Raw genomic sequence first — 19,940 nt, forward strand, 5'->3', positions numbered from 1 at the left:
GTAAGGTTTGGCTTTTGGGAAAAAATTTTGGAGTTGCAGAAAGGCAGAGGGAAGAAGGAGAAGAATGTTGGTTTTGGTCCGTTGCAACAATTTTTGTTCTGTTAAAAAAAGGCTTCAGTCGGTTTAACCCATTTTTTGTTGGGTTTACAGTTGGGTCTAACGCCAATTTCTCTATTTCCCGTCAATTGTCCTTAATTGGCCAAAATTACATAACTTTGAGGATGAAATATGTTTTGGTGAAACTTTGAGGATGAAATTGGTCAACAGTCCAAACTTTGAGGATGAAAAGTGCATTTTTCCCTTTATTTCTTGGTGCATGCAAGTTTCCTATTGATGTTGGGAAGGCCCATAGTGTCTTATCTGCATTTCCAAAAAATACTACTACTTTATAACTTGATGTTGAATGAATAGCTTATCCAAATGAATAAGTTCATCCAAATGAATAGTCGAACAACATCCCTCAAATTTTTTGAGGGATGTTGCTCGACTGTGCCTTATATAGTAGTGCTACCAAGAAAGTAGGAATCATTTTTGCCAATTCATGTTTGATGCTAACATTCAGGACCAAAAGTACATAATTTTTTTTTTGCCCTCTGTTAATTTTGCCCTCAACCTCCAATTCCTCCATCACAGGGACATTCATGCAGTTTAACAAGTTACATGTATTAGTCTTTGACCAGTTAGTAAAGCCATCAGACCTTATAACAATGACTTGAAAATTAAAAACCTGGTTTGAAGTGCACCAGCCCCCAAGACTCTTGCTCTTTCATACTTGGTCTCTTGTGTTTATCAGTTTTCCTGGCGTCAATTTTCACCTCTTTTCCGCTATCTTCTTGAGCAATTTATCTGGATTTAATTCGATCGGGCTCATCAGAGCCATTGTCATTATCCTCGTTTTCCTCTTGTTCAAACTGTGAATATTTCAACATGACTCAATTATAAACCTTAGAATCAAATAGATACAGTTGAAGCGTATTCATCAGGTCCCCTCTGGAAGAAAACGGTTGGGCATGAGTTCCACAAGATGAAATTCTTTGGTCTTATAGATGGCAAAAAAAAAAATTTTTTTTTTTGAAAGGCAATGGACTTGACAGAGAACTTAAATGCGAGGGAAAATCGTTCAAAACGTCCCTCACATTTTACAAGATGATTTTTTTCGTCTATCACTTTTAAAAGTGTAATTTTACGTCCCTTACAAATTCACATTGACCAAATTTGGTCCCTACCTAGGTTTCCGACTAGTTTTATATTGGAATCCGCCACATGATTTGCATGTGATTATTTTTTAAGGGCAAAATTGTCAAATCAAATTTTTACATAATCTGATTCATAGTCCCTCACATTTCACAAATAAATTTTTTTGTCCCTAATATTTTACAAAATGAATTGTTTTGTTCCTCACATTTCAAAAAATGAAATTTTCCATCCCTCACATTTTCCAAAATGAATTTTTTCATCCCTCATTCATCATGTGTACGAATAGCATTTTTGCTATAAATTCACGTATATGTCTATTTGTCTTTATCTGAACAGTATGAATAACATATAATTTATCTCTATTGAATTTCATCTAAACATGCTAATTGTAGTTATACACATGCTATTGAATAGATATATATAGGGGTTTAAAACTAATAATTTTTGTTTGAAACCCATGTATATATTTATATGATTTCACTATTTGAACCTATTCAATATTTGTGACTTTTCTCTTTTTGTAATAATTTATTTATTGAGTTGTATAATAAGGTCATCTAATTAATGGGTCCTAACTCGAATTCTATAATTGTGCTAACAAATTTCAGATTTAATCTGAAATTTCTACTCGACACTTTTAAGACCAACAGTTGAATTACTTGCCTTGTGATTGTCTTAAAATTTGAAAGTGCCAATCACTTATTTCTTTTTGTCGTATTTTTCTTTTTGTTTACTATTTCTATCCAAATTTAATTCGATATAAACACTCGATAATATTTAGGATTAAATGTCTTCTTTATTTTTAAATTTCGAGTAAAAGAAAATGAATATAAGTGAAAAACTAACAATTTTTTTAAACCCATGTATATATATATTTGATTTCACTTGAGCAGTACGAATAGTATGTAATATATCTCTATTTGATTTCACATGCTATTCGTACTGTTCAAGTGAAATCAAATAGATGTATACATGGATTTAAAAAAAATTATTCACACACATGATCAATAAAAGATGAAAAAACTCATTTTGAAAAATGTGAAGGATGAAAAAATTCATTTTGTGAAATGTAAGGGACGAAAAAATTTATTTTATGAAATGTGAAGGATCATGAATCGAATTATATAAAATTTAATTTGACAATTTTGCCCTTAAAATATGATCACGTGCAAGACACGTGGTGAATTCCGACAAAAAACTAGTAAAAAACCTAAGTAGGGGCCAAATTTGACCAACGTAAATTTGTAAGGGACGTAAAATTACATTTTTAAAAGTGAAGGATGAAAAAAGTTATTTTGTAAAATGAGAGGAATGTTTTGAACGATTTTCCCTAAATGCAACTATAGATGAGGAATAATTTAAGTGCAAATACAGAAGTACGTATTTGGTTCTTGGCCATGGCTAAAGAGCAAAAGCCAAGGCGAAAGAGTGTTTTAATGCTTATGACTTCCTACTGCATATCGTCTCATCTTCTCTTCCCCAAAAGCCTACCAAGAAATTTCAACACCACCACAAATTGCGTATCACAACCATTGTCCTTCCTATTTTCAAAATAAGTGTGAGTATAATTTGAATCATAATTAGACCGATAACTAAGAATGGTTTTCCAAACAAAATTGTGGAAGAATTGAGAATGAACAGTACTGAAAGAAATTGAGGAAAAAAGTTGAAAAGGCCATAAACATTGTAAGAGGTTGTGGGGAAATTATTATTAGTAGAGAAACAAGAGGTAAACCCATAATCCATGGCGTTATTGTCATCGTCATGCTCCATTTATTGCCTCGATCGGTTTCTAATAAACCCTAATGACAAAAGCCCTTGCTACCATATATGCTGATCAGTTTCCACCACCACTTGGAAAAGTGAGGATTAAGTTAGAAGTTAGAACCGCCTAAGCTATAAGTTGACCAATCTATTCGACTCGAACTCACAAGTAGTTCGGTCAATTACTCGACTCAAGTTCGACATTGATCAAACTCAAGTCGAATTTGAGTTGCTCAATAAGACATATGACTCAATATCCAGTATTATATTTCTAAACGCTTAAGTTCGACGAGTCTAATCGAACATTATATATATAATCAACGAATTCGAACCGGAAGCGAACTAAAATCAAACTCGAGCTTGATTTCAACTTTTAAAAGTTCGACAAGTTCAAGACCAAATGTTTTAACTCGAGTCGATCTTGAAAAGTGCACTATTTGAACTCAATTCAATTCAACTCGATTGGAATGCACCCGTCAACCACGTTCTTCATTTATAGTTTGGCAAGCAAGTAGCGTCACATCACCCACGAAATTTGCTGGAATCATGTTTTTGCTCCCTTCTTGAACTTGAGTTGATCGTGCAAACAAAACTGCGGTTATGGTCAAAATCGTCATTCAATTTTAGTCTAATTTTGACCCATTTTACCAAAAGGAAGCAGTAACACGCTCTACGTGCACGCAAGTAATAAAAAGAATTATATCATTATTTATTTATTTCATAGAATTTGGTTCTAAACTTTGAAAATTACTTTTCTTTTTAAAGAATTTCATGAAAATAAAAAATGTATAAATAAATATAGCATTTTCTAATGAAAAAGACAATGATTTTAGATATGATTGGACCATTTTATCCTTCGTCATAAAGGTAGTTTAAAAAAGTAACCCAAAAAAAAAAAGTTAACAGCATAAGAAGACTCATGCAATGCTTTGTACATAGAGAGTAAGATAATTCGCAGTTGAGCTTAACCTGTTAGGTTATTACTACTGTGAATAAGCATACAAAACATAGGAGTAATCCATTATAAATTTCAAACGTTATCATTCCTTCCTCAATTGGAGAAACTTCAGCCAAAAAAAAAATAATTTTATTTATTCAGACAATTAATCACCGGCCTATCTCAGGACGTCTTCAGGCACTCCCCCTCCCCATAGTGTAGTAAGTTAATCGTATCGACAAAAAAAACCCACCGACTTCACCTCTTATCATCAATAGAACCCTTGTTTGAAAAGGGTAAAGACAAGTCGGATATTGGACCTTGGAACGTGGTATGGCATCGCAGTTTTGGGCTTAGATATTGAATAGGCTACCATGGTTACTCCTAAATTGGGCCGTGAGACTCATCTTTAATTTGGGCTAAGCTCTATCTGTGTAAAATATCAGACGACCTCGATGTTATGCGTCCTTAAAGCTTGCGCTTACAGGATTGTTTGTTGAAAGAAAATTTCAGTCTTTGATACTAACAGAAGTAAGATAATTGAACAAAATCCTATATTTTTTGGTGAATTACGTAAAAGTCCCCAAGGTACCTTAAAACTTCTTGGATTCTTAGCATAACGGGTAGCACTGGGAAAAAAAAAGGAGACCCTTTCAACATAATGGTAACACTTTGGTCAAAAATAAAAAAAAAATAATGGTAACACTGAAATCCAAAAAAAAAAAAACTCCATTTTCTTTTCATTTGTAAAGCGCATTGACTTTGGTTTATTTATTTTATTTTCCATTGATGGGACGGGCTTAGATCTTAAAGCAAGCCATCATGTCTCAAAACCCCAAATCACTCACTTAGGAGAGAATGGATCTTCTACCGAAAATCAACTCTTTTTTGACGAGTTGACCACCAAGTGAAGCACAAGGTGTATGCCTGACTGTAAGTCAAGAATTCAAACCTCTACCATAAAATTCAAAACGTGTGTGTTGGTGGATAGAAGATGGAATTCTCTTCCTCTAATCTTCCATTTTCTTCTTCTAATCCTCGTCTTAACCCAATTGAACTCTCCTTCTCTGGTATAGGTGAAAATAGGAATAGGAGTTGAAGATCAATCAAAAAGAAAAGAAAAGAAAAATGTTCTGCCTGAAAAAGCTCCATAAACAAAAATTTAAGATCTTGTAACCAAATTCTAATGGCAGAATTTTTCGTCTAATTGGTCTACGATTGACTTCCCGAACTGAATGGAATAGAGCAAAATAGTTTCAAGCGTGCTGGTCATTCCATGAAAGGAACAAAAATAGATAATAATAATAATAATGATAATAATGTTGGCCTTTAGAATCAAGGCTTCCATGACGAGGCGACCTTATAAGAATTGCGGCCACATGGATAGAAGAGGAAAAAAGAAGATGTTATAACAAAGGGATAATTTCAGATACCTCCCTTGAGGTTTTTAATAATTACACTTAAATATCCTCTAAAATTAAAAATTACACTTACCTCCCCTCTGGAATAGATGTGACAACATGTCTGCACCAAAAACCTCCTAATGACCAACTTGCCCTCAAAATGTTGTGGCTCATATTATTGCAAAAATGTGAGAAAAAAATTGCCTACAACAATATTATTATTTTTTATTTGTTTCTTGGTGCAAGCATCTGTAAAAGAAAAATTGATTTTGTCATTTCTCAACTGTTATCCTGAGAAGCAAAATTGATTTTATTATTCCTCAATTGCCATAGAGAGGAAGAATGCCAAGAGTTTAAAATAGCATTAATTTTTTTTTACACTTTATCCATCTTATATACTGTCAAGATAGAGCCGTTGCAACTTGTCCAACTCTTCTTACTTTTAACAGTCAAAAGTGCAGAATTGTATACGTATTCTTTGTTGTATTGAGAGGATCCCTACTATTTTCATAATTTTTCTCTTTTTTAATTAATTTTTAGAAACAAAGTAGCAAATGTTTCGTTCAAAATATAAAGAGGGTAAAAACTTGTGTGCCCGTACCTTTTTCCCACTTTGTAACTTTCTTTTAGTGACAGGACAGGGACTGCAATATTTAGCAAATGTGTCCATCAAAGGGAGGTGAGTGTAAATTTTAATTTTAGAGAGCATTTAAGTGCAATTGTTAGAAATATCGAGGGAGGTATTTGAAATTATCCCCATAACAAAAGAATATTATTATTGTTTTGTCCAAAATTGCTTCTGTGGGTACACTAAGAATTGGATGGATGATATTGATACCGTTTAATTACTTTGCAAGAAGATATTGAAGTAACGTTAGGTCCACTTAACTAACTAGCCACATGCTTAGCAGGTAAGCTTCATTGACCTTCCCACTTAGTTGCGCCGCTTTCTGAGATGGATCATTGGATCTGCATCTCCTTTTCCAACTCGATTTCTAGTTAATTAATCATGTGAATGCTGAAGATATAACCTCTAGTGACAACGTTAATCTTTTGAATAAAAAAAAAAATCTCATGATTAACAGCTCACTTAACTTCAGGAAACCCCAAAAAAAAAAGGGTTCTGGAGACCAAGAAATTAATTCGAATTGGAATATCCTAATACTAGCAAAGATCAAGAAATTTCGAGGTACAATGAGGGCCGTACGTATTCCATCAAGCTTTTCACTTCATCAAATACGAATAGATCAGTGATTGTCTCCCACTAAACAATTGAAGTCAATGTTTTGGCAGTATTATTGTTGTTACCAAGATTATTAAAACAACCACCACATAACTTTGAGGGTAAGTAGACCCACCAACTTATCACCCAAAGCCGTTCCAGAACTACCCCAGATATATATGCACATGGCATCATTCCTAGAAAGACTACTGATGCAGGTCACCATCTTAATTAAGAATTGGAAAATATTGGGAGCGGGTGGAGCTGTAATTAACTGTCAAACGGTCCAGTAATTGCTTGGTTGATTAAGACCATGAAAAGGGACCATTAATATCTGGAGTGGAAGAGGGTGATATTCCGTGCTTACAAGTCATATCTGGACTGAGTTTGTGGGACGGCCATCTTGCTCTCGAGTCAAGCTCTTCCTTAGTCTTCTTCCTGTGCTTTTGTTTTTGTTGGATATTTTAATAAAAAATATCAGATGTTTATTTTAAATTCACACGCAATAAATTACAAATTATTCAATGAATTTTCAGCTGCAAATTCAATTATTCAAAAGTATAACTTATGTCTTTAAAATCAGGTTTATGAATTCATTTAGTGAATTTTTTACCGTCATCATCGACACCTCCTCCCCTTAAATTAGAATAGATTAGCTTATAAGAATGTTACCGTTACGACAAAAAAAAAAAAAAACAGAGTAACCTCTCGTCATTTCGACGGGCGTATGTTGATGCTTTTGCCTCGTAAGACAACGTGTAGAGAGCATTATTTATAGTCAAGCCTTTTGTATATCCCGGTATGTTACTTCCATTTCCATTCTATGAAGATTCAAATTGAGGATAATTAAATAGACTCCAAAATTGAAAATCCAAAAAGAGAAAAAAGAAAATATCAGAGTCAACTGTCATAATCATGGGCCATTAAATTTTTTAAAGATTTCTGGTGTCTGTCATGAATAAAATTGAACTTCCCGCAATCCTAGTGCAAGCAAGAAGGGGGTTAGACTTCGTGGAAATTGACCATTGAATTGGTTAACGTTAGACTAGTCTGTGGTCTCTCTGGAATTTGATAAAATATGACTTAGCATTGGTCATATAATAGCTGCCTAAGTAGGCGTAGCTCTAGATAACAAGAAAAAAAAAGGAAATAAATAAGTTGTGATAAGGAGATAAATATATATAAGCAACAGTACTGTTATTAAGGTCCGTCCAACTAATTGTGCATCGTACGGATCAGCACCTTGGGCTAGGATTCAAATAATATAAATCATACGTGTGTGTATATATATATATATTATGAAACAATTATAATATTTTGGTAGGTTACTAATTTGGCTATTCTCATATTCTGCCAAGTGGACATTTTATCTTCCTGCCACGTGACAAATTAAGCTGTAAGAGAAAGTGTCTGTTTATATCTTTGTAGATTTTATTCTTTTCTCCTTTTTTTAATTATAGTCTTTTTGTAGTTCCTTATCTATAGTCAATTTCACCCAATCTATTAATGATCTAATTTATATAAATTTGTATTAGTTATACCTTTTTATTTTTTTGTCAATCAACTTATATCTTTCCTTTTAATCCTCTTTTTCTATTCCTATTTTTGGCTTGATTATTTATCATCATTACTAAAATTTGGACAAAATATGCTATATTAATGCTTACATAGATAGTTTTTTCCTTTGGTAGGTTACTAAGGTGGCTATTCTAAAAAAAAAATGGCCGTTCCGATTAGGTAGAAGTTCTATCTTTTAGGAAAAAATTGTGTTTGCTTATGTTTATTGATGGATTTTATTCTTTTTTTTTGTTAACAATTAATTATAGTCTTTTTTTACTTTTGTATTTATAGTAACTTTCAAACAATCAATTAATTATTTACTTTATATACGTTTGAATAATTTATGTCTTATTTTTTTGTTAATAGCTTTCCTCCTTTAATTCTCTACAATCACATTTGTGTACCTGTTATTGAATTGATCGTTTATTATCATTACTAAAATTTGGATGAACCTTCATTTCTTTCTATCATTCTAATACTTCCTTATTTACAGTAAATCTAAATCTATTAATTCTCTACTTTATATACGTTTACATTGATATTTATGCTTTTCTTTTTTATCATTAACACTATTTTTTAAAATTTTCTTCAATTACGTTAACTATATTTCTATTATTTGACTTGATTATTTATTTGTAATTCTAAATTTTTGGCAAATTTTATTTGTCAATGAATTTTTATTCCGCAACTTTAGCGTATCATTCATATAAGTTCACTTGAATTGTATAAATAGTCATTCTATTTCTAAAATTTTTCCTATTAATTTTTATGCTCTCTTTCCATTGGAATTCAATATAGGCTAAAATGGTATCCATATAAACACGGAAAGTAAAGGTTCTCCTAAATTACTTTCTTTTGTTAGTTTTTAATAATTTGATCAAATAATAAGTTTATTATCTATTAGTTTGCTTTTTAAATTTTTTTAGTCACGAAAGAATCGAATATTAAGTGCATTTATTTCTTAATATATCTTCTTTACTCGACATACCATAATTAATTAGAGTAAAAATAATTGAATCATGGGATAAGATTTGATTGAAACTAATTATTAAGTTATTATGAATTAACTATTTTTAATCTATTTAATTTAATTGTTTCCTTTCAAATAGTATATTAAATTTTATAAAATAATATTTTAGTTATTTTATATCAATTTTTGTTCAAAAAAATAATTTTAAAGCATAAAACTGCCCATACAAATGCACGAGTGAATAATTAGCTATCCTATAAAAATTAAAATCCACACTGAGAAAAAGGTCGTATACAAAAGTACCGAGAAAAGAAGCACAAAGAGTATCAATGATACTTTGCTCAATTTCATTTTTTAAAGACCCTCTTTTCTTTTCACTCCATAATTAAAAGAAATAAATGAAAGGAATATTGATGACGAATACCTTATCATGACATAGTGTTCAGAAAATTGTGGAGAAAACTGATCTAACATGTTTAGATTGAAGTTTTTTCCCAAAAAAAATTTATATTTTCTGTGATCACAATTTTTAATCATCTTTTTACCTCACATACATCAAATTATTATAGTAATTTTTCTACAAAAAACTCTAGAAGCATTGAATATCAGGAAAAGAACGCGGAACTGGCAGTTAGGGATAAGAAGAGTACAGAGAACGACGAACAGTGAGCAGCAGTAGTTAAAGATAAGAAGAGTATAAAGAACGACGATAGATTAAAAAAAAAAATTGCGGAATGGGACAGGGGAAAATTGAACCACTAATTTCTTGTCTTTCATTAAATGATAACTCATAGAAGCAACCTAAGATTCCGTAATGGTTTTTGTAATTTTGTTTTTTTAAATTCTTAATGGGTCTAGCAACCAAACCTTCCCCAAGTCATCAACGGCTAATTCATACTCACATGATACGCTACAGACCAAAAAATTGGAGTTTGCATCCAAACCTCGACCTAATTATCATACGCCAAGAATGATGAACAACCAAATTCTGCTTACGACTGCCTAACCTTTTAATTTACACTCAATTTACCCAATTCAAGAAAAGTAACAAAATTTTCTTACAAAAGCATAGCATTTGTTATGTATGAAAAGGAAGCAACAAATCAGGGGGTCTCGAGACTGGACATTCTGCTATTTATTACCATAAAAACATAGGACAACGTACCATGATAAATGCTTCCATTTCTCTGGCTTTTGGAATTCTTAGACTTAAGAGCCACCACCCCAACTCGAGTTCAACCCCGCCGTGCATTGTCAATTTTCACGAGGGGAGCGTCCGCGCGTGAGCGCGTGCCCGTATCTCCCACCGCCGTCGTCAACGTTCAGTTGGAAGATTGATCTTCCCCAGTCCTCCCATTTCACTTAACATCTCCCCCAAGAAGTCATATTTGATTACCCAATAAAAGAAGCCATATTATGTCATCTTAGGCCGCTGTATCTGTCGTCTAGGCCGACCTTTTGTGTTCGTTCCATTCTTTTTTTTTTTTTCTTTCTTTTGGGGAATAACATGTGGAAAGTTGACTCACTTAATTAAAAAGAAAAGAGACTCTTAATTCATACATTAATTGTTAATGCTTATGCACCAACGTGACATGTATCCAAGAAAAAAAAAAAAAAAAGGACTTGTCGTTCAGATGGACTTAGGTGGTAGCTCTTTATAAAGGTGAAATTAATTCGATGAAAATAATTATAAATGTGTACATTTATATGATAAATTACACATAATTCTAGTGGTTAGAAAAATTATTAGCATGGTAATGGTAACTTTCGGGATCACTATGTGCAATGGGAAATCAAATTAAAAAAAAATCCCATTATATGCTTTCAAAAGAAAAATGGTAACCAGCAGGAAAGTTCAAAACATATCAAACACCCCTCTTACCAAAATGAAAAATAAATTAATGCACTTTCCTTAAAATTATCTGCTAATTATTTCTAATTAGTTCTCTCTCTCTCTCTCACCTCCTTCCATATATTCACAATTCACACCCTTCCCGGCTCTCTCTCTTCCGCCCCCCCCCCCCTTTTTCCCCTCTCTCACACACACACACACGCACATATGCAAACAAACAAGATTTCTAGGACAAGAACAAACTCATATATGTAAGTACAAAGAACAGTACATCAGCATCCCTCCTTCCGTTCTTTCTTCCTATATCTTTTCTTTCTTTTCTTTGGGTTGGTGGCAATGGCGACTTGGGCCAACCTACCCTACTACCTTACCTTAAAAACCAAGAAAACCAGTCTTTTCTACATGGCCGTGACCACTGTTCTATGCTCTCTGAGTTACTTCATCGGAATTTGGCAGCACGGCGGATTAAAAATCGCCGCCAAGTCACCTATGGGCACTCTTCTTGAACTCCCATGCAACAATTTGGATAAAAACTTCACCACCATCGGCGGCAGTTCTTCTGTCACCCTCGACTTCACCGCCCGCCACAACGCCGATGATCTTGTCCCGCTCTCCTCATCGGCGCGTGCCGAACAAATCCCCCCATGCAAACCAGAATTCTCCGAGTACACCCCGTGTGAGGACGTGAACAGATCACTCAAGTTCGATAGAGACAGAAACATATACCGAGAGAGGCATTGCCCGGACAAGGATGAGCTTTTGAAGTGCAGAATTCCGGCGCCTCACGGGTACAAGACGCCGTTCCGGTGGCCGGCCAGCCGGGACATGGTTTGGTACGCTAACGTGCCACATAAGCATTTGACGGTGGAGAAGGCTAAACAAAACTGGGTCCAGTTTAAGGGCGACCGGTTTAAGTTTCCGGGTGGTGGGACCATGTTCCCACGTGGCGCTGACTCATACATTGCTGATATCGGAAAATTCATAAATCTCAAAGATGGGTCTATAAGGACCGCCATCGATACTGGATGCGGGGTAAGTAAAACAACAAATTACATTTATAATAATTCAATTAAATATTTGAAAAGCTTGGTTTTATTTTCTTGAAATAAATAAATTTAATTGATAATCTTCTGTTAATATAATCTAAGATGATGAGAACTATGGACTATGAAGAACGGGTCAGAGGGTCCAGGACGTGGTACAGATGATTAACGTTTTGATGGGGTTGCTTTTTTTTTTTTAATGCCTTTTGACTTTTGATTTGTACTCTTCCTTTTTTTTTTTTTTTGGGTTATTTTCTTAGTCTAAGAAAGGGATATTCCTTTAGGGGCTTGCTTGCTTTTTTTTTTTTTGAAAAAAGTATCAAAGCACTTTCTTTTTCTTTTCTTTTTTTTGATATGGGATTTTAGGGTGGCGAAAGAAAGCCTTGAAAATTTTGGTTGGATTCATTGGTTTTGGTCGGTTAGCAATTTGGAAATTGGATTGGTTGTAAGAAAGATTGCATCAAGATATATTTTTTTTTCTTTTTTGGTTCTTGGCGTTGTGCAGGGAATGTTGCTAAAATTGGTAGATGGAAGCATACATCGAATGGGACCTAAAATTCAACAATTACTTACGTTAGACTTCAAGAATAAATGTATACGAATAGAATTCCTTGATTGTTTTGTTATTCTTGATTCCAAAGTAAATAAAGGCAAACTTTCTCAACCCCACCTTCCCCCAAACCGAAAAAAGATTTCTTAATTTCCAATTCGTATAGCCAAAATTCCTTTGTTCCAACTTTGACTCGTCTTTAAACCATGGTTGTTATGTCTTGAGTAATTATTTCATGATTTCCAAGGCTGGAAGAGGATATGTAGGCATTTAATAAAATCCTTGAAATCTGTGAATGAGTTTTTGTATTGCCTTGCTTGAATTCTGCAACTTGAATCTTTTCTTTACACCATATTGGTTCGAAAAGAAAGTTTTTCTTTCCTAGTTACTTTATATTTCCTATGTCAATGAGAAGACATGCATCCATCACAGCTTCTTATTCAACCGTAGGAATTAATTGAAATGGGAAAGCTATCCAGGGACGAGTATTAGTTGACCAGCCTTGGAAATGTTTTCTGTGTTTGAAAGTCATCTTTTAGTTGCTAGCTTTGGAAATTATTGGCATCCATCTTGGACTTCAGTTTACAACAACGTCCGATTGTCTAGTGATTGGCGGAACCAATAGGCTGGTCAATACCATTCCAAGTTCACCTAAATGTCTTTCTGCCCATAAGCATTTGTTGCAGTTCTGAAGTAAACGTTTTCACTTATAGGGGCTGGCTGCATCTTGAGCCGAGGCATAATTGATATTGGCTTGAAATATTAATGGCGTGTTTTTGCCATATTCTTTGAGAAATTATTCAGTGTGAAACAAATTTGTCATTTTATCTATGCTATAAAGAAAAGCATTTTGCGAGAACTGTTTACTGGATGGTGGTCACATGAACATGATTTGGGCTGTTTATCGAGCAGCATCTGTCACTCCATAGGAATGAGCAAGTTCTTGATTGCCAAATTGGACATTGAGTAATTGTGGTAGTCTTATTGATGTCTTGCAGGTTGCCAGTTGGGGGGCCTATCTGCTATCTAGGAATATTTTGAGTGTATCATTTGCACCGAGAGACACCCATGTAGCACAAGTACAATTTGCCCTCGAGCGAGGAGTTCCTGCATTAATTGGTGTCTTAGCCTCCATTAGGCTTCCTTATCCTTCAAGAGCATTTGATATTGCTCATTGTTCGCGATGTCTCATTCCGTGGGGAAAGTTTGGTAATTGAGTTATCTCACTTTGTTAACATATTATCTGTCTGTTAAAAAGTTTTGGAATTACATGGAAACTCATAAAACTGCTTTGAGCAGATGGACTTTATTTGATTGAAGTTGATCGGCTTTTACGTCCTGGTGGCTACTGGGTTCTATCTGGACCTCCCATAAACTGGGAGAGTCACTGGAAAGGCTGGAATAGAACAGCACAAGATTTGAAAAAAGAGCAAGATGGAATTGAGAACGTTGCGAGAAGCTTATGCTGGAAAAAGTTGGTACAAAAAAATGACCTCGCCATTTGGCAGAAACCTTCTAATCATATTCACTGCAAAATTTATCGCAAGGCATTCAAGAAACCACCTTTTTGCCAGGCACAAGACCCAGATAAAGCATGGTAATGTTGCCAATGGTTGATATTTACTCTGCAGTTTAAAATTTCCTCGTATCATAAGATAAAAGACTTGAGCAAATTGATAGACAGTTCTGGTTTTACTCTGTGTACACAGCTGAAACATACTCATGATTTTAGTTCCTGTGTCAAAGCTTATGCTTATTGTTTTATGGCAATTCGGACTTTATTTTGCTCCATGCTTTCCTTCTCAAACTTCTCAGTCATAGAACATTGAACCATACGGGCTTGAGTAATGCACTAATATGAAAAGACAATAAAGGGGGAAAAGAAAAGGGGAATTTCACTGTCATTTAACCCTGCTGCGGCTACAGTGATACCAAAACCTGTTAGATCAAGGCCACTGCTTGTAACATGTTGATGATGTTTACCTTGATGTCGACATAAACTTTTTGCTCACCAGATTACGTAGCTCCAGTATCTTGCCAGGCAAATTTCATTGCCAAAAACTTGAGTTTCTTTGCTTTTAATTCAAAAACATAATTCTCTTAGCAATAAAGGCTAAATAGCTGCTCCCCAAGAGTACTATGAACTATTTACAAATTGAGATTTCATGACTTTTGCCGTCGTTTTCTACATAATGTATCCTTTGATTGCATGTGACTCATATGTTGCAGGTATACCAAAATGGAGGCCTGCTTGACTCCTCTGCCTGAGGTGTCTGAGACAAAAGAAATGGCTGGTGGACCGCTAGCAAAATGGCCAGAGAGACTTACAGCAGTCCCTCCAAGAATTGTCAGCGGAAGTTTAGATGGGATTACAGCTGCAACCTTTGAAGAAGATACATACTTGTGGAAGAAGAGAGTCGAGCACTACAAAGTCTTGGATTCTCAGTTAGCAGAGCCTGGAAGGTACCGCAACTTGCTTGATATGAATGCTCACTTGGGAGGTTTTGCTGCTGCTCTTGTGAATGATCCGCTATGGGTGATGAATGTTGTTCCGGCTGAGGCAAAATTGAATACACTAGGAGCCATCTATGAGCGTGGATTAATTGGAACCTACCAGAACTGGTATGTTTTTTTTTTTGAGATTAACATGCTCTTAGTGATGCGACAGTGGATTTTTCAAGTTTCTGTTGCACTAATATAGTAACTTAAGTCAATAATTTTAATTTAGTTACCTCTACTATGTCTAGTGAAAGTGCATGTTAACTAGTCCACTATTTCAATGTAAAAAAGTTCTCATATAATGACCCCTCCGAAATTCACAATTACAAGTCCAGTGTCTATCCTACAGGAAGTTGATTCTGCAAATTTTGTGTAATTAACTGTTATCATGAAGTTTCATGCCTAAATTGATTGTCTGATCTCCTTTCAGATAGTGGAAAATTATTGGGTTTGTGCGCATCTTTTTACTTATGTTCGAATTTATAATCGTTGTCTCAAACTTTTTCTTGCTACAGTTGTGTGGAGACTTGCATTGTATAGCAGTTGGTGTTTACAGTTTTTGACATGTTGCTGTTACTGATAAAGTACTCTTTTCTCAGGTGCGAAGCCATGTCAACTTATCCCAGAACTTATGATTTCATTCATGCTGACTCGCTCTTTAGCCTCTACCAGGATAGGTAATGTGGTTGTGCTTTGTTTCTCAAAAAGTAAACAACTTGTCATGAATATTTTGGGATTTCTAATCAATTTTTTTTTCATACATGTCTAGCAGATGTGATATGGAAGACATTTTATTAGAGATGGATAGAATATTACGCCCACAAGGTAGTGTTATTATCCGAGACGATGTTGATATTTTAGTGGATGTTAAGAGCGTCATAGACAAGCTTCAATGGGATAGCAGAATGGTCGACCATGAAGGTGGTCCTCATGTTAGGGAGAAGCTACTAATCGCAGTGAAGCAGTATTGGACAGCACCGGCCTCAAGTGAAGATCAAGAAGGGTCAAGAACAGCTTAGAACTTTTTGCTTTGTTTGCCCATCCTAACTTAGAGTTTTCAAGATCATCTTTTTGCTCCTGTTGATAATTCTTTGTAGAAACGATTTTTGGCTTGCCTCTCGAGTACCTTGGCTTTTTTATACATCAGAAGAGACATCTTTTATCTCTCTTCAAAATGCTAACTTAGAATTTTTTTTCTCTGTGTTTTTTTTATCTCTATGTAAAGAATTAAGAGTACAATGTGTAATATGCGCCGGTGCAACATTGGAATATGAAATGCATTATATATCAAAAGAAAGAATAGGTTCATTTTGTGGCAGAACTAGTCTGAAATTCGACAAAAAATGGCTTCTCCTACAGGGTAATAACTAAAGCTAGGATCTTGTCTTATTGAAAGAATGGCAAACTGTTCTGCTCTTTGCTCTATGTGTATTCTGATAATTTCATGATATGATCCTTATGTCTGTAATTGGAAACTCTAGCTTACATTGCAATTTGACTTTGGGAAATCCACTGCCTTCGATCAATCATGTCTGTCTAATTTATGATCATATTTGGTCGTGGATAATAATACTTAACCATCAAGGGTTGAACTTTACGTGCTACAAATCCACTTTCTTGAATCATGTCCATTTCTTGTTAACTGGTGATTTTTTCCCAATCAAAACACTGCAGTACCAATGCCAATGCAATGGAGGCATTGGCCAAGCTTTCCCCTGGGTATTTTCTCCAGCCTGATCCAAAAGGCAAAAATCTGAGACCATCATGCCTTCAAATCTCTCAGGCATGAATTTTTCAGGCTCTGTCCATATGCAGGGGTCATGGTGCAGGGGTCATGGTGCAGGGCCCATACATTCACCAAAAGCATAGTTCGGCGCAGAACTCGAAATCCGCCCATGGTGCAATCCTCAGACGAATAATGGTGCAGTAAGAGTGGTGTTGGCGGATGAAGTCTGAGAGTTTCTTTGATGATGCATCGGAGGTAAGGCTGTTGAGCCACATCCAAATCATCCCAAGGATTATTGCATCTGACCAATTTTTCCAAATCTTTCTGCTCTTTGCAACTTGTTTCCCCCCAATTAGGCATGGAGGGCTAATCCCGAATTAATGATAAATTTTGGGTGCATACAAATGTCCATAAGTTGTTGAGGGGCATATATGTTATTTCTCCTAAAAGTACAATGGACCTTGTGAAACTTCTTCTACCAGGTTCCAGTCACGACTTTTAATAACCTTTCTTCGCCCAGACCCACAGTGCTGTTTTGTCCTAATTTCCTTCCCACCATGCATAGGTAAGTCAGCTTTCCACTATAGATGAAACCGTTAGACGGTTGTCACCAACATGACAGTATCGATCTCGGCTTTAGATAAAATGCCCACTCCATGGTAATAGATGTAGTCTCACTACTTGCTTGATACAGAACCTGCGCTTGCCCACAAAATCAGAGAACTAATACTAAAAGACAAGGGCTGAAAAAGAAAGGTAATACAATGCTGCCTGACTAATACTAAAAGTGAAAATAAAGTAATACAATGCTGCCTAACAATTGTTTCGGGCCAGAATCCTCTTTGGATTGGCAAGACCTTTGACAATTTCATCAGGAAAGCTTTCTGGTTCGGTTGCCTGCAATTCCATTAAGACTTGAATCATACTTCCCTTCCTCCCTTGAGCCTGATGACCAGCCTTTGCAGCTGGATCATCGTCAGTCCCTATGCTTCTACATTTGTCTATTAACGTTTGCAGCAACTTATCCTTTGTTTGGTTTAACTTCATCAACGTCTTCGCAACCTTTCCGTATCCAAAGAAGCGCATGAATGGCATGACAAATAAAATAGGGGAGTTCACAGCCGCCTTTGAAATTCAGCTACAATCCCTCGAAACTGCTTTGCAAAGTCAGAATTCTCCTCACTACTCTCACCATAGTAGTGGCGTTTTCCACCAAAAATCATTCTTCTCATTACACTCATTCCAAGTTCGTATAATGCTGGTCTTATTTTAACAATCCTTTCCAGTTGTTTCTCATGATCAGAGAACTCCTGGAAGAGCCTCAGAATCAGTGCTCTTACCTCGTCAACGCGGATGGGTGATAGCCTGTGAATTGTGTTGGAGGACAATATCTCTAAGGTTGCAATCTGGCGTAGGTTTCTCCAATGCTGGCCGTAAGATGACCAAACCAAAGTGGTCGAATTGTAGTTCAGGAGCTTCCCAACAAGTAGAGTAGGGCGATTTGCAAAAGTAATATCGTTCTTGGTAAAGCATTCTTCGGCAGCCGATGTAGAGGAGACGAGGACGACTGGGCGAATGCCAAACCGGAGGTAAAGTACTGGACCATACTTTCTTGAGACTTCACACAGGGCTATATGGAGGGGGACATTCTTCTTCCTCTTGAGCAAGTAGAGATGGCCGGTGAAGGGAATGGTTGGAAAAGGGGTTGGCGGACGATTTTGTAACTTGTGAAGGGATCGGTTGGTCAAGACATGGAGAATTAGAAGAAATACAATGATAGACAAATATGAAATAGTTTCCATGGATGCAAAGGATATTGTCACTTGGAGATGGAGTTTTTCGAGTTTTAATTAGAAACAAGAGCATCTTCAAAAAGTTAAGAATTGAACGTGAGCATCTTCTTCTTGTGGCATTTTGTCTTCTGCTCGGGAAGTTCTAACCTTTACTAACCAACTTGGTAAATTATATTGACAACGATTGAGAATTTAAAATGGTCCGAGGAAATTCATAGAAGCATCTTGCTTTCATGGATACAAAAATTTAGAAGAATATGAGTATCTTCTCTTGGCATTTTGCCAATAAGTGCCAAGTTCTACTAAATTGGGAGCTGTTCAACGACTTTCACATTTTGTCATGAAGTACGAGCATCTTCTATTTCAGAATTTCAAGAAGAATCGGAGCATCCTCTCCATGGCATTCTTGTCTTGTTTCCTACATGTCAAGTTTCAGTAAACTGGGAGTTGTTAAAGGTTAAAGCTAGTCAGCTGTAAGAACTAATAAATTTACTCATCAGGATTAGGAGTATTAAGTTTATATATATTCATTAGATTCGTTGTGGTTAATAGCAAATCTTAAATCCATTTACTACAGGATAAAGTTGTAACTTAGTGTAAACAGTGATTATCAGTTGAGTTGATAACATTTCTTGTACAATGATGAGCAGTTATTCAAATAAGAAAAATCTTCTTGCAGTACAAATCAGTGAACTACACTTAAATAGGTGCTCTTGTCCTAGAACTCGTGATTTCATTCATGTTGACGCATTCTTTAGCCTCTGGGGCAGGTAAAATTCTTGTGCTTATAAGGTTCTTGATCAATCAGAGAATAATCAAGAATGTTTTGATTGTGAGTTTTCCTTTCACATTGATTTGTTGCAGATGTGATACAGAACGCCTCCAACAACACAAGGATAGAATTTCACGGCCAAAGTTTACTAAAGCAGATCACACCGGTAGACAAAAGAGGTTCGCTCAGTACTAATCAAAACTAGTCTCCGTGTCAAAAAAAAAAAAAGAAAAAACTGATGGGGTAATCGTTTCGTTTAATTAGGATCATGTCTTCTTTGGAAAAAGGCAAACTGTTTTGCACATTCTTCAATGAATTCTTCTCAACTTTTTTATGCTTTTAATCAAAGTGAATTAAAAATATACTTATTCATACATGCATACATACCCTCTAAAACTGCTTTACTTTTGCTTTCCTTTGCATTTGTTTCAAGAAATCTATTCGGTAACTGCAATTCTACAGGACTTGGCAGTTATCGGCAGCAATCTGTAGAAGTTATATCAGAAATTCTTGCTTCATACAAGAATACCACAAAGTGCTAATATTCCATTTGATTTGCTAGATTTGATTAGACGTTGCAATTTTCTGGGGCTCTGAGGAGGCTTGATTCATTGCTGAGACAGAAGGCTGACCATGTTTGGTCTAGGAAAAT

General features: G+C 35.4%; 2 protein-coding genes across 2 annotated transcripts; one reads left to right on the forward strand and one right to left on the reverse strand.

Annotated features, from left to right (window-relative positions):
* Positions 1-11,127: 11,127 nt before the first annotated feature.
* LOC113762652 (probable methyltransferase PMT15) lies at positions 11,128-16,194 on the forward strand. The gene is made up of 6 exons (XM_027306201.1): positions 11,128-11,937; positions 13,497-13,707; positions 13,798-14,095; positions 14,728-15,120; positions 15,597-15,674; positions 15,770-16,194. Exons 1-6 carry the CDS (start codon positions 11,242-11,244, stop codon positions 16,014-16,016), a joined length of 1,923 nt encoding a protein of 640 aa, XP_027162002.1. The 5' UTR covers positions 11,128-11,241; the 3' UTR covers positions 16,017-16,194.
* Positions 16,195-17,838: 1,644 nt separating this feature from the next.
* LOC113760327 (isoflavone 3'-hydroxylase-like) lies at positions 17,839-18,525 on the reverse strand. The gene has a single exon (XM_027302881.1). The coding sequence runs from the start codon at positions 18,523-18,525 to the stop codon at positions 17,839-17,841; it is 687 nt and encodes a 228-aa protein (XP_027158682.1).
* Positions 18,526-19,940: the final 1,415 nt, after the last annotated feature.

Source organism: Coffea eugenioides, chromosome 2 (assembly GCF_003713205.1).
Source record: "Coffea eugenioides isolate CCC68of chromosome 2, Ceug_1.0, whole genome shotgun sequence".
Classification (NCBI taxonomy): Eukaryota; Viridiplantae; Streptophyta; class Magnoliopsida; order Gentianales; family Rubiaceae; genus Coffea; species Coffea eugenioides.

What these genes read in the sequence shown, in the direction of transcription:
- LOC113762652 (XM_027306201.1), top strand. Translation starts at nt 11,242, where the DNA reads ATGGCGACTTGGGCCAACCTACCCTACTACCTTACCTTAAAAACCAAG. An exon ending in CCATCGATACTGGATGCGGG is followed by an intron (nt 11,938 to 13,496) that starts GTAAGTAAAACA and finishes GATGTCTTGCAG; the next exon opens with GTTGCCAGTTGGGGGGCCTA. An exon ending in CAAGACCCAGATAAAGCATG is followed by an intron (nt 14,096 to 14,727) that starts GTAATGTTGCCA and finishes CATATGTTGCAG; the next exon opens with GTATACCAAAATGGAGGCCT.
- LOC113760327 (XM_027302881.1), bottom strand. Translation starts at nt 18,525, where the DNA reads ATGGAAACTATTTCATATTTGTCTATCATTGTATTTCTTCTAATTCTC.